The sequence below is a fragment of the Brachycentrus maculatus genome, unplaced genomic scaffold (assembly GCF_059751285.1).
Source record: "Brachycentrus maculatus isolate JH-2025_06_01 unplaced genomic scaffold, ASM5975128v1 h1tg000189l, whole genome shotgun sequence".
In the NCBI taxonomy this organism is placed as follows: domain Eukaryota; kingdom Metazoa; phylum Arthropoda; class Insecta; order Trichoptera; family Brachycentridae; genus Brachycentrus; species Brachycentrus maculatus.
In genome coordinates this window covers 438,031-452,934 of record NW_028280940.1, presented here as the reverse complement: position 1 = coordinate 452,934, position 14,904 = coordinate 438,031, and the positions used below count along the sequence as shown (strand labels likewise).

Here is a 14,904-nt window from a genome sequence, read left to right as displayed (position 1 = left end):
AAAGTCTGTCAGGAAGCCTAGATACTTCTGTATCAGATCTGGGAATGCGATGGGACAGTTTTAAATATCGCATTTGTTAACCCTTTAAGTTTCAGAAGTCTGGAAACCATTTTTAAATAACAAAATAATATATATGGTTCAATTTGTCTGAATTTTTGGGCAGTAATTAGTAAATAAGTTCTGCCTACATCCCTAGAGGTGGCAGCATAAGTATCGTATTTAATTTTAATTTTCTAGTGTAATTGTTTCCCAGAGACATATGTGGTTCAATATAGGTATGGTGGAAATTTTCCGCGTACTATTTAAAGGGTTTATTGATTGATTGTCTCACATTCACGATCGATCCTTTGTATAGCCTATGCACCTATGTGTGAATATATTGCGCCGGTTGCCGGTTTCATGTGCTCGAATTGAGATTTTGGGTTTTGACAATATTGCAATAAAAATGTTTTAATAATTTAATTTATCCTGTTTATAAATCGTGATGACGAATATATAAGGTATTTCTGTTTAAAAAAGAGGAATCCTTTGTATATAGATTTACAAATATTGCCTATAGAACCTATCGGTCAATAAAAAATAACGCCAATCGAATTATCTTGTAAGATACGAGTATTATGTCCTTTATTCGATTTCGTAAATAACACAAACTAATTGAGCAATTGTGAGACTTCTGATGAGACCCGATAAAATTGACATAAAAATCCTATACGTAGTACATATAAATAAAATAAAATAAAATCTTCAATTTATGTAAATCAGGACCTACAAAAGGAAAATTAAACAAATGAATATTTTCATGGACACTGCAATATTGCATTGTATTTTCATTCATTCAAACCCTCATCCACATCCGATGGTGCATATGGCACAGCATCATATAAACGCAGTGTTATCTTGATCGTTAACACACGAAGGAAAGGTGATCAGCCCTCCGCTTCAGGTATCAGGTACCAGTCCAGGGTAACACTGAATAAATAATAGAGTAAAAATATCACTTATTTTTATTTTACTCCCCCCCCCCCCCAGGGAGGGAATTAATTGCCACGCGAATACAAATATTTTTCGGGGTCGTCAGAAGAAGCAAACACAAATGTTAATTTGTCAAACGATCATTTTTATTTTCAGATATTTTTCGTACTGCGCAAGAAGAACGATCAAGTATCAACTCTGCACGTGATTCACCATGGGGTCATGCCATTATCTGTCTGGTTCGGAGTCAAGTTCACGCCAGGTCTGTAATAAATAACTGTTCGCATATTATAGTGCCTTTTTTACAAATATTGAAATTAAAATTTTATGCGTTATAGAGATACGAACAATAAATATTAAAAATAAATCGAAATTGCTACCTCCTTATGTGTTTTAAATATACACACACACATATATATATATATATATATATATATATATATATATATATATATATATATATATATATATATATATATATATATATATATATATATATATATATATATATATATATATATATATGTGTGTGTGAAATTCAAATACTCATTTGTTTTATGTATTTTTATATGTACATATCTTAAGAAAACTAAATAAGTATTGCAACTGTAGCTATATCCTTTTGTCAGATTATGGAATACACTATTTTAGACATTTTGTGGAACTAGTTTACAAAATGAAAAAAATGACAAATATACCCCATTTTATGTCTTATATTTTTTACATATGAGATGTTTAAATTCTACTGTGTATTTTTATTATTAAACACAATAAAAAATATATAAAACAAGTTGTATAACCTCAATAACAAATTTATTGTGGATTATGACCGGTTGTTGAATCGAATGAATGTGTTGTTCAAATAGATCAGAAAACATGCATCTGAATTCATATTCGAAATACATATAATATATACGTCCAGACATTTACATTTGGTCTTCGTGCAAGGGAATCACTATTTTCCTTATATTAATTAATTCCATGCATATGAAAATACATATCACGTTTTTGGCGGGTGCCATTTTGATAATTGAGAAAATGTTTTTTTTATTGTTATTATAACCTGTTTATCCCATAACGAGTATCGTTGATGTTATGACAAGGCAATGCAAGTTCTATAATAAATATATATGTACAGTGTGCATGTCTTAATAGATTGCAATCGGTTGAAATTATAATATCGCTTGGATATGTTCTTTAATCTTGTTGAAAGTTTGACCAAGTAACGAAAAGTATGTACAAAAATAGGAGATTAAGAGGATTGATTTATGTTTCATCTTCTTCGCAGAAGGATACTCCTCTCTAAAGGGTGTTATTTCTAATTAAAAATGCGATCGTTTACTGCCAACAAATACTTAAAATTTGTTTTTAATTACCATAATTCACCAATCATAAGAATTAGATTTGTTGCCGATTCTTATTGAAGATATATTTGTTATTAAAATATTGTTAAATTTGATTTAATAAAGTATCCGGTATCTGGCTACTAACCAGTTTAATATTTCGGTATGGATAGATACGAAAACGAAAATAGGGTCGAATAGAAACTAAATATCCATTTCGTTGCTAACGATAAATATGTAGATACCCATTAATTTTTAGTTAGTGCATTATGAAAATGAATTATTCGCTCATATATACTAAATTGTAATATGCTATAAACAACACACAGTATTAATCATTTGAACCATTTGATGACTTTGCATGTGATGTGGTGATATATTCGTGTCATTAATTTTGCACATCGAAATTTCCAAGAAAATTGCATGATATGTATATTTGTGTTGTGGCTATAGCATACAAATTTAAAATAAACTCATCGATTTTTTTGGTTTTAAATAAATATCTTAATACAAGTGTAAGTAATAAACGTTTATTGATTATGATTATAAAAAAGTCAATAGGTCTTGGACTTCGCGACCATTGATTAATTTTATAAAATAACTGGATCACGAATGCAAATTATGAAAATGCACAAATAGTGCATTATAATTCTTTGACAGTATAAAGGTCATTGATAAATCATGTGAAAAAAAAGAAACCGCGACTAAAAGAATAACCAATTATTTCTACATCATAATGCACAACGCATTCGGGTTTTTTACAAAAAATAGCAAAATGTGTAACAATTTTTTTCGTTGCCATCAACAATCCTCTCCCCAAAAACATTTGTCTTCCATAGAAGGATCCCAAAAATACTAAATTTCCGGAATTTAGGTAAAAAAGCGGTACATTTCGACATGATTTTAGTAGATTCTGGTAGGTTTCAGTAGATCTACCAATATGTCCCCCGAAGTCGGGATCTATATCGCTCACTCCTTTCAAGAACGTCATAAATAAAAAATCTTCTATTTTCAGTTGCGCATGTTTTCGGAATGCGCAGAAAAGTACTATATCCCAGCAAAAGCGGCATATTTTTTCTTAATATTTACCCGCTTCAGGGCTGAAATTGTTTTTTTTGCATTTTGAAGAAAAGGTATTGTTTAATTATTTTTTTTATTTATAACAAATAACATTTATAACAAATTACAAATATTTTTCAAAAGGAGAAAAAACCTTCTGGTTTTACCTAAAAAGATCAGTTGCACAGTAAAAAAATTCAATAAGTGGCTTGATAATTATTTTTAATGCATTGTATTATATTTTAAAACTTTAAAAACATTCTCCTGAAAAATCAAGTTTTTTGATTTATGACGTTCTTGGAAGGAGTGAGCGATATGTTACTTTGCGCTCAACTGTAAACGACACAGCTCGCCCAGTATTGGCATAAGTGCGAAATATACGAGTATTTATAGTAAAAATCTTCAGTTGAGTAGATTTGGATGATAATATATATATATATATATATATATATACAGTATCTACTCAATGAATTAGGGCCACGCAGAATTTCGCGCAATTTCTCAATTCAAACAGGAATAACTCAGAAAAAACCTTGAATAAAACAACATTAAATTTTATTTACACATGAACACTTTATTACGCTTAAATTGTGCATATATTTTCAAATAAATATAGTTAGAATTTAGTATTTCAACCTTTGGCAGAAATAACTGCCTCAATTCTTTTTGGCATACTTAAAATGCACTGTTTTATCATGTTTTTTATTTCTTCGTCTTCTGACCAAATTTTTTGAATATTTTTTTTTAGACAGTCTACTGTCGGATTTTGAAATGAGTATACCTTATTTTTTAACATGCTCCATACGTTTTCTATAGGATTAAGGTCCGGAGAATTTCCAGGCCAGGGGAGCAAAGGCAGATTTTTGTTAGACAAAAATTTTATTATTGATTTAGCCCGGTGGCAAGGTGCCCCATCCTGCATGAAGGTGTATGGACCTTCTGTTGGGTCGAGTGTATGGTAGAAGGGCAATAAAATTCGTTCGAGGACCTGCTTATAGGAATTTTGGTTCATTGTTCCTTCCACGAAAAACAACGGCCCAGGTAAATTGTTAATAATACATGACCATATCATTGTTGCAGGGGGGTGTTTGATAACTTTTACCACACAGGCCTCATTGTAACGTTCCATTGGTGTTCTCCTGACGAATCGACGGCTCTCTGTCACGGCTTCTAACCGGCACTCATCACTAAAGATGACCTGAAAAATAATGAAAATTTAAGTTTAATTCAAATATATAAGTTTATTTACTCAAATGATATGTTGAAAATTCAATTTAAATAAATACCTTTTTCCAATCATCTACCGAGTAATTTCGATGTAGCCTGGCCCATTTTAATCGATCCGCTTTCGTTCGTGGTGTCAATTTTGGTACTTTTAAAGGGCGCCTGCATTTCAGATTTACTTCGTAAAGACGTCGCCTCAGTGTTGATACCGATATATTTATACCCTCTTCTTCCAATTTTATTTTTAATGTTTTTGCTGATGCACTACGGTTTTTTAAGGCACTTTGAACGATTTTTCGATCAGTCCTCGGTGTTGTTTTTCTAATCCTACGACAGTTTTTTCGCCGATTGCTGGTGGCGGGTGACTGATTTTTTATTGATTTTGAAATTCTGTCCACTGTTTGACGAGAAACGTTTTCTTTTTTTGAAATTTCTCTATTAGATAGTATTCCTAATTTCAGTAGCACTATAACACTAGACTTTTTTTCCTCAGAAATGTCTTTACTTTTTCCCATTTTGTCCTTTTCAAAAAAAACACTTGTGTTTACAAAAAAAAAAATATACTTTATGAACTAAAATTAAAAATTAAGTTTTTTTCACAAGACACGATAACTATATAACCTCTCTGAACAAAACAACAACCAGAACTCAAGAAACTTCAGTAATAAATGAGATAGGACTATTTTTTGAACTTTCAACTATCTGTCTACCTGTGCTAATTAGGGACCTTTCTCAGAAAAAGGGTTTGAAATTTTGTAAAGGCTTAAATAATCCAGGTATATTTTACATATTATTGAAGGTAATATACATGATATTAGATGTCAATAGAAAACTTAAAGTATTTATGTAAAATAAATATAATAATCCAAAAGATTTCAGAGTATTCAAAAAAATAATGGGTGGCCCTAATTCATTGAGTAGATACTGTATATATTTTTTTATTTTTTTTTTTTTTATTTATTAATGAATTCAATACTAGGCATGAGTTTTTGCATACATGTTTCATTTATATAAATAAAAATGTTAATGTTCCTTCGTTCAAAATGTTAAATCACGCAAAGTGATTCACCGATTGTTTTGAATTTTAAGACAACTTTTGGATTCAAATATCCGCGTGTTTTTATATGTTTTTACCTGTGACAGGTCAAAATATGTTTTTTTGAAAAACATTTTGTTTGACCGCATGGCAACACCATCGCAACGTAACAGCAACTCACGAATACTTAACATGGCTCATGACGGATAGCGTACTTCTTGACACTGCTGTCACTTAGCATTTTTATTTTTTGCTATTGTTTCGGTGTTTCAAAGTTTTTTTAAAAATATTTTATATGCTTCACAAGCATTGCGGTATGAAACAAATTAGAAATGTGTACTTTCTATTTTCTTTATTTTCCATTTAATCAGACAGAGCCATGCAACCCGTGGCCGGGTCCAAATAATTAAGAGCATAATAATAAATTATAAAAACACATATTTTCACTTCCCCTCAATTCGGCAAAAGGCCAATGATTTTTTTTTATAATAGTTGTTATTAACGTTAGATTAACTTCCTTATAATACTTGTAGAAAACCTGTTTCGTAATCAAATGTCATTATAAATAAAATCCCAGAAATAAAGTTACAGTTACACTTCGAAATTGATTCGTTATCTATCCATCGTAATTGACCTGCTGGGGTTCAAACTGAAATTTTGATGTAGGTAAATTGTAACTTATATCCTGTTTTCTGTAGCCAAGCAGACGGTGTAAATAATTGTTCTTCAGTTAATTTTAAAGATGTTTATTGAAAAATATAAACAATTGCTTAAAAAAACATATAGTATGTCGGTGTGGTGGAATGTTTGTAAAATTAACCAATGATGCGCTTTGGAAGCTCTCATGGAAATTCTCTCGCCTCATGAAATGGCTCAGAGTTGAAAGTATCTAACGTTTTGATAAACATGTTCCAGGTGGACACAGCACCTTCTTCGGTTTGCTAAACACGTTTGTTCACATAGTGATGTACACTTACTACCTGCTGAGCGCCCTCGGCCCACAAGTGCAAAAATACCTGTGGTGGAAGAAATACCTCACCGCCCTACAAATGGTAACTATTTTATCATGTTTTTGTCATCTATTTAATATACCCCCCCCCCTAGTGCATCATGTCTTCCTTCAGTAGGATATTTGCATTCGAGAGATTATTGGATTTCACATAAGTATGTACAGGTTGCACAAAATTAATCACTCCATTAGAAGATGTTTTAATTTTTGCAATTGACGTCGTATGTCAATAATATTTGACATTTGTGAATAAGACTGCAGTTTACAAGGGTACAAAATTAATCATCCAATTTTGTTTTTTTATATACTTTTTTCCTAAATAAAATAATAGTTTTTCAGTTATGAAAATCTTTATTTGGAAGTTGACAATTTTTCTGTTAAGTGGAAAAGATGATATCCGTCAAGTGGCTGCCGCCAGTGATGATATGCATTTGTTCCCGTTTCCTTATGTTTGTATACTGCAGTGTCTAGATCACAAATATCAGATTGATCGTCACGCCATTTGCAAAAATGATAACATCTTCCGATAGAGTGATTAATTTTATGCCACCCTGATTGTAGGCATTTTTTCCGGAAAATAAATCATTACCTTTTTCACTTTTAAAATATCTTATAGAAAAACAGTATTTTTCTAAGTTGGTGACTTACTGTATTATCACATTTGCATAACTTTACGTTTATGTATGTGTATTTTTAATCGTGTTCTTTACATCTGAGATGTCACGCGTCTTCGATCTGTGATTGTTCTGTCAGTTTCGATTCACATATTTCATAGAGTAAAATAGTTTTTTGCATCTCTTATTAGTCGAGAATCTAAAAAAGTAATCAAATAGAGATCAAACTGTTACCTCTGTCGAACTAATATTTATTGGACGAACGAAAGCCTAGAGAAAATCCAGGAATATTGAATATATCCGAACTTCAACTAAATTTGTTTTGTTAAGTGAATTCGAGCAAACATAGTACGTACCGATTTTTATATAAATTTTTGCATAAGTATATAGACAAATGCGTAAAAAAACTATTGAATGGAATGCGTGATTTAAGTTCCGTGTTAATTATAATTAAAGTACTATATCGCTTATTTCCATGTTAACATAATATAATATTATGACCCTGGTATTAAAGCATATAACAATCAAAACAAAACAATACTCAGTTTAATTTATGACATTACTCAAATTCGAATTGGATTTTCTTTGTGTATCCGTTTAAAAACGTATTTATGATTCGTAATATTTTTGCGTTTTTATATGTTAGTAGATTTTTTGAACAAAATGCAATAGGCACGTTACAAAATCCAGGACCAATGTCAAATCGTGATTGAAATGAAACCTTCTGCTTAGAGTTTAGATCATTCCTGATGTCTTGCTCTTGCTTTAACTTGGCTAATGGTACTCGTTATTCCGATTCAATATATGTGTCGTCGGTAAATCGATGTCCGCGGGTATTTTCGCACATTGGAAAATAAAAATTAAAAGGCTTGTTATCATCACTAGTTTGCAACATCAATGTATTTATAATAGAAAACTAGTTTTAGCAAGCATATTATAATATGGGCAAATGTTCCCGGTAGAATTTTCATCAGATAATGTTTACATTATGGTTGATAACAGGTCAGAGTTCATGGCAAAATATCCATAGGCTAAAAAAGTTTCCAAAATGTTATTATTTGATCTCGAGTCTCGAGTGAATTGATTGCGGTTGAAATCTTCAGATGTACACGGTTAGTAAGTAAATACCTAAAATATTAATTCTGGTATAGGTATTTCTGGCAAGATTATATTTATACTGTAATAATTCTGGTATGGATATTTCTAGTATGATAATTCAGATATTGAAATAATTATTTTATGGATATTTCTGTAACGATTATATTTCTGATATAATAATTCAGGTATGGATGTTCCTTGTATGATTATATTTCTACTATGATAAATTCTGGTATGGATATTTATATTTGAATAAGTCAACCAAACCATATGGGTAATTACATAAATTTATACATGATATCAAGGTTACGTTCATATTTATAAAATCAGAAGTTCAAACTACCAGTTCAATCAACTTTTAAAATATGCATAAATTTGATTAATGTACAAACTTTGCTCTATATTCGAAGGCAAAAAGATATACGTATACATAAATACTTGTAGGTTTATTCTATGAATGTTGTTAACGTTTATTTGTAACAAAACGAAAAATAGAACATCAATAATCTCATCTTCGACCTAGCATAATCATCGTACCATAAATTTTCGTATTTTTCGGTATGGATATCGCGAGTTTTTTTTTATTTTCAGCGAGTTAAACGGTATATTTTTTTGTAAAAATTGTAAAGTTGAAGTTATCTACGTACTACGTAGATAGCCTGTATCTTTCTTTGGATTAAGCGCCTTAGTCACAACGAAGACTAGTGAAAGGATAAAGCTTAATGCTACACGAAAACAAAATATCTTTATATCACCGTCATCGCTATCGTTTGCAAAACTACCTTATTCGATGTCCGCCGCTCCTCGCTGTTCTAGACGTAGGTCGAAGGGTCGCTTGGCGCGTGGCAAGGAGACCTTCACCCAGCGCTTGGTGAACGCTGGTTGAAGACGAGAGGTTTATTAGTATTTAGCGCCAATGATGCCATTCCCAGACATGCTACTAAATCACCGAATGCTCGATAACCGGTCTAAAATATATGTCTTGTGCTTCATTAAAATGTCTTTTGTGTATGTATGCATTTATGCATTATATTCTCGTGGAACGTGATCTCAAGGTGTTATACCTTGTTTGATGCATATCGTGGTGTTGCAGTTCCTATAAAATTACCCGCATCTACAGTATAAGAATATTTATTAAGTACTTTTATACGCGATTGTTTTTATGATGCGTGAAATTTTTCACCAAAAATGTAATTTATATTATTTTTAAACCTTAAATTGATGTCATCAGTGTGAATTTCTCGGTGATATTACCTACGTTGTATCAAACCACCATACGAAAGGTTGCCACAAAGTAGCAATTCGAATTATAATAAAGAATTTTGAATATTTATTCTTTCATGCAGTATTGTTTTATTGAAATTCTACTTTACAGGTCCAATTCGTACTGGTGATGCTCCACGCCTTCCAGCTGCTCTTCATCGACTGTAACTATCCTCGTGCCTTCGTGTGGTGTATCGGCCTTCATGCTGTCATGTTCTACTTCCTATTTTCCGACTTCTACAAACAAGCTTACATCAAGAAAAAGGCTGCAGATGCCAAAAGGGTAAGTTTCCGTTCTCTATGTACTCGTGTGCTAGGTAGTTTTTCTTCGATCTTTTTCGCGAGGATTATTGCAGGATTTTGGCATTTGGATAGATGCGATTAATACGATTTGCATGGTCCAGGCTCCGAACAGGTTCAATCCGGGCTGATCCGACCAGATCTAGAAGGGTATCTACCATACATAAATAGATTTACAACGTACTTTACTAAGGTCTAACCTGTTGGATATCTTGGGCCACATTGGAAGAACGAGTTATTTTGGGCCTCAAATAAAATGCAATAACACTGACGATAGCTAATGAGCAGCAAAACGTCTACAATAAATCATTTTAAGTAATACAAAATTATTTAATTCGTGAAAGAGTCATTATAAAAGTTTTTACAAAATATCAATCTGAAATGAATGATACATTGTTTTCGAGGTGGTGATCGGAAATATTATTTGGTTTGATGAATGTACTTGCAATTCTCAATTAGTTATGAAGGTGCTCTTCAGTATTTTTAGTTGTAGTTTTATTCTTCTTCCTAAAAATAAATTATCAGAAATGTAGGTGCTTCTTAACAGCGACGACATTGTTGTGGCTACCAAACAAGGAAGGAGTCCATATCTGGAAACACCGTAGTTGGCAACAAGTTATAAATATCACTGGCACAGAATCATTTTTTGCCTTTTCCTCTGCACTGGTCGCTGATAGTAATTGGCTCGAATAAGGCGTGACTGGGAAGCGAGGGACGTTTTTATTTGACACTTAAACTACCTAAACCCTCGAGTTTTCCTCTTTCAAAATCCCGAATGGAAAAATTCCATCAAAAATTGACGTAGTAAGCTCTCGGCTATTTTTTTCCAAGCGAATAATATTCCGAGTTGTGATTTTTTTGTAGAGATTCATGCATTCGAGATTTCGAAAATTTTTCGTAAGCTACTTTTTTTATTTACATTCTATAAATAATGCTTATGAAATACAGTAGCGACGTTATCGATCTTCAAAGCTTTTTCGCTTAAATTTTCCTGATTTCTATCCGATGACGTAATCTGTGATCGTCCTGGACCACGGATTAGAGAAGCCTGCTATAGACACTAACAGATCATAGTTTTTCGAGCACCGAAGCAAATTGAAATGTTAAAATTTCTAGTTAGTTAGAACCGATGTCAATAATTGTGGGATGCATAAGTACTTATATATTTGTTTATGTTTATAATTACAGAGTCAAGACGCCCTCGACAAAAGTGAAGCGCTCTCGGAATTACAGAATGGATCGAAACATGCATTAGCGCCACACCTTGACAAAGCTGGTAACAATCGCGGAGATAGTTACAGCAGCGCCCACCAGAGGGTAGTATTAGAACATTCGCAGTAAAGAGTACTCGGCAATATAATAAAATTATATTATATTATATTTTTGCCAGTAGATTAAAGGGCCATGATTATAATTTACCATGTTTATTTTAACAATGTAAACATTAAACATATTTTTACTCATAATAATGTAATCATAAAACGTAGATTTGTAAGGAGATAGCTTATCCAAATAAAATAAAAAACGGTTTCATAAAATTATAATAGATATCGCCAGCTGCATGCTTTTACCAAAGTTAATTTGTTTTTATAAAAGGAAACATATTTTAAACATAGTAAGAATGTAATATTTTGCTTGCAAATCACTTCACACTGCAAATTATCGTTTAAGCGAACTGTCGTAATAAAATTTCTTATGCATTAGTTACGTATATATTTGTAAAAAATCAATTGCGCTTTCAAATATTTCATTTGTCCGCATAAATACAGGGCACTACATATATACTTAATTTCTGCTCTCGTAAATAACAGCAGAAACACTTGGCAACACCGTTTTCATTTTTTTCAATGTTTTAAGATGCACAGCAATAAAAAGGTGCTAAATAGTCCTTAAATAACATATGTAAAGTATCAATTCATTCTGATAACTCTTTCTGTCCGCGGATTGGTGTTAAAGTTTAATTTTTGCGGTTTTCGAGGAAAGTTCCAGTTTGGATTCTAACCATTAAACATTACTTTTTGATACATACGTCATGATTTCAGACCAATGAAAGGGCTTTAAAGAATGAATAGGTTAAGTCAAGAAACACAAGCACATATTCCAGCACTTCCAACACGCGTTTCCAGTAAAGCTCAGACTAATAAAACAAGAAATTGTGTTGTGCTTGTTTTCATCATTTTTGCTATGAATCGTGGTCGCCCAAAGTGAAAATGCCTGTTATTTGGTGATTTAAGTGATATTAAATGCAATGTATTACCAAACTTCGAAGGTGTTATGAAATTATATGTGTGGAAACGGCATATGATAAAATGTACTTATAAAATTAAGCAAGAACCAACATTTAAAGAAAAAGACGACATTTCGTGCTATAAATTGAGGAAATATAGTAAAATCGAACATTGCCTTGCTCATGATGGCATCCAAGCTTATAAAAGGGTTTTATAATCCTGACATCTCGGAGATCATAGAATTATATGCGCCAGAGAACTACGTTAGAGCCAGGCAACAGACTATTTGTTCTACATGGGTTTAGAACCAATTTACCCTAGGCCTGTAGGGAGGACGATTAGTCTGCTGAACGGCCTACCAAGAGAGGTGGACCGGTTTTATCTCAGCACTACTAGATTTAGGCAATTCGTCTCGGATTATATAACATGATGTATATTGGTGATTTTGTTTTGTTAAGTGATTTTTTTTTGTACGTTTTATAATTTTTTGTATGCTATCTTTAAAACTGTCTGTCATTTTCTTTTGTGCATTTTTTAAAAATATATATATGAATGTATGTACATTGTAATTGGCTTTGCTATCATGTATGTGACATGTAAATTTGAATAAATAAAATAAAAATAAAAACAAATAAACATATGTATGTACATATCACACAAACGTATTTGTTCTGAACATTTACGCTAATAAATGTACGTAAGGAATAAAAACATTTACTTTATTTTACCTACAATGGTATTTTAGATGTAACCAATCGGTCCATAAAGTTTGTAATAATGTTCTTGGATTTTTTATAATAATGTAAATGGAAAAATGGAAATAATTTAGCAAACATCCATCATGTTTAAGTTTTCATTGAAATATTTATGGATTTGGCGTTTAATTTGTAGAACTCCATTTTAATTTATATACTTATTGAATATTAAAATCAAACATTGGTTTTGAGAGTCTACTAAATAGCATTTTATTATTAAATAAACATAAAAATAAAATTTGTGACTATTGTTTCACCGTGTAATGACATTTTTGAACTAGTGTTTTTTAAATAACTAAATTTAAATTCAATTAAACTAATTCATTTCATGTTTTTTTAATGATAAAATACAATGTAGTGGACTCTAAAAATCAGTGTTTGATTTTAATGTTTAATAATATATATAAAATTTATTATTGCTCTTACATTTTGTTTTTTTCGTCTATAAACGTAATGAGATACATACGGTATGTATATTGCCGATTACATGTATGTTAAAGATGTAAAAAATGGTTTAAATATATTTTTCCATGACAAAATGGGTTTATTTTATTTGAAATGAGAATAATTTCCCTGTTACTCCACATATACATGTACCACACTGTTAAAATATCAATAAAAATATCCTCGAAGAGTATCAACCCGTTCCCTACTCGCAACACCCACCGTGTAAGGTTTTTTTTTTTTTAAAACATTATTTTAAGCGGATCCTATAATTGGAGTTTTGTGTGATATTTACAACAAGAATTAAGATATACTTATAAATAATAAATAATAAATGAAATTTACGTAAAAATAATAACTAATATTATTTTCATATCAATTTTCAGATACTTGAAAATTTATTAATCAGAGGAATGTAGTATGAACGTATGACATATCAAGCTTTTAAGTGTATAAAGGAACATGTTAGGAGTATATCTTCTGATATTTGACGGCCCTTACGTAAAGTACTCTACAAATCGCAAATCGGTTACTTTACAGGAGAGAGCTTAGAATTTTTTTTCAGCGTATTTTTATTTATTAATTAACGGTTTTATCTGAAATTCTAAACTAGTATTATGCAATTAAAAACACGATAAAATAATAAATAAAATCGTTTTAAAACTTAATTCTTTGTCAAAATTAAGTACATAGTGTTTTAGGAGTTAAATTCATTTGAAAATTTTGATGTAGATAGCGTCTTAGATATACGCCTGAAAACTAGGAGTAATTTATTTTAAACTTTTTTTTGTTTATATACATATGTAGATAACGGTCAGTTGACTACATACATCAAATATCTCAAAATGGACAAAAATGTAGTTAGAGCACTTTACGTAGGGCACGTCAATATATAAATTCACAAAGTCAAATAATGCATCTGAATGATGAATATGCATTTCTCAACTTAAAGGAGAGGATTTATGCAGTGCTTATATATATGTTGATAATTTATTATTTTTATATGATTTACAACATTTTGAGTGTGTCCAAATACTTGTTCACAAAATCTGGATTATCTCCTATTACAGGAGTTATTTTCATATTATTTTTTGACATCTCATCAAAGATGAAAAATATGGAAATCTGGGCATTTACGGGGCTGACGACCGTCATCTATATAATACAATAACTATTATTTTTAAGTCCTTTTCTTAATAATGTCCTTTTCATAATTTTACATACTATGTCCTTTTGATAGAACTTAACATTCTGTCCTTAAGCTCAATAGAATATTAAGCTCAATAGCTCAATAGAATATTAAGCTCAATATTAAGCTCAATATTAAGCTCAATATGTCCTTAAGCTCAATAGAATCAATCGAAACCGGTAGACGTAAAAATCTCGGTGAGTGGTTATATACTAATTTTATTAACATTTTTGTAAAAAAATAAATAAGTAAAAATGACTAACCACAAAGTAAATGCTTTAAATATTAATAATATTGAGAATATCAATAGAATATGTACATATTTATCAAAATTTATAACCGCCTTTTCTTAAATATTCTTATAGTGATA

General features: G+C 30.9%; 1 protein-coding gene across 1 annotated transcript in view; it reads left to right on the top strand.

Moving 5' to 3' along the window:
* Positions 1–12,782, top strand: part of LOC148307800 (very long chain fatty acid elongase AAEL008004-like) — a 49,056-nt gene extending 36,274 nt beyond the window's left edge. The window contains exons 6-9 of the mRNA XM_088262784.1: positions 1,129–1,234; positions 6,550–6,686; positions 9,731–9,901; positions 11,107–12,782. Coding sequence (XP_088118910.1) covers positions 1,129–1,234; positions 6,550–6,686; positions 9,731–9,901; positions 11,107–11,259 — 567 coding nt within the window. The 3' untranslated portion in view covers positions 11,260–12,782. The remainder of the gene's footprint in view (positions 1–1,128; positions 1,235–6,549; positions 6,687–9,730; positions 9,902–11,106) is intronic.
* The last annotated feature ends 2,122 nt before the right edge of the window (positions 12,783–14,904 follow it).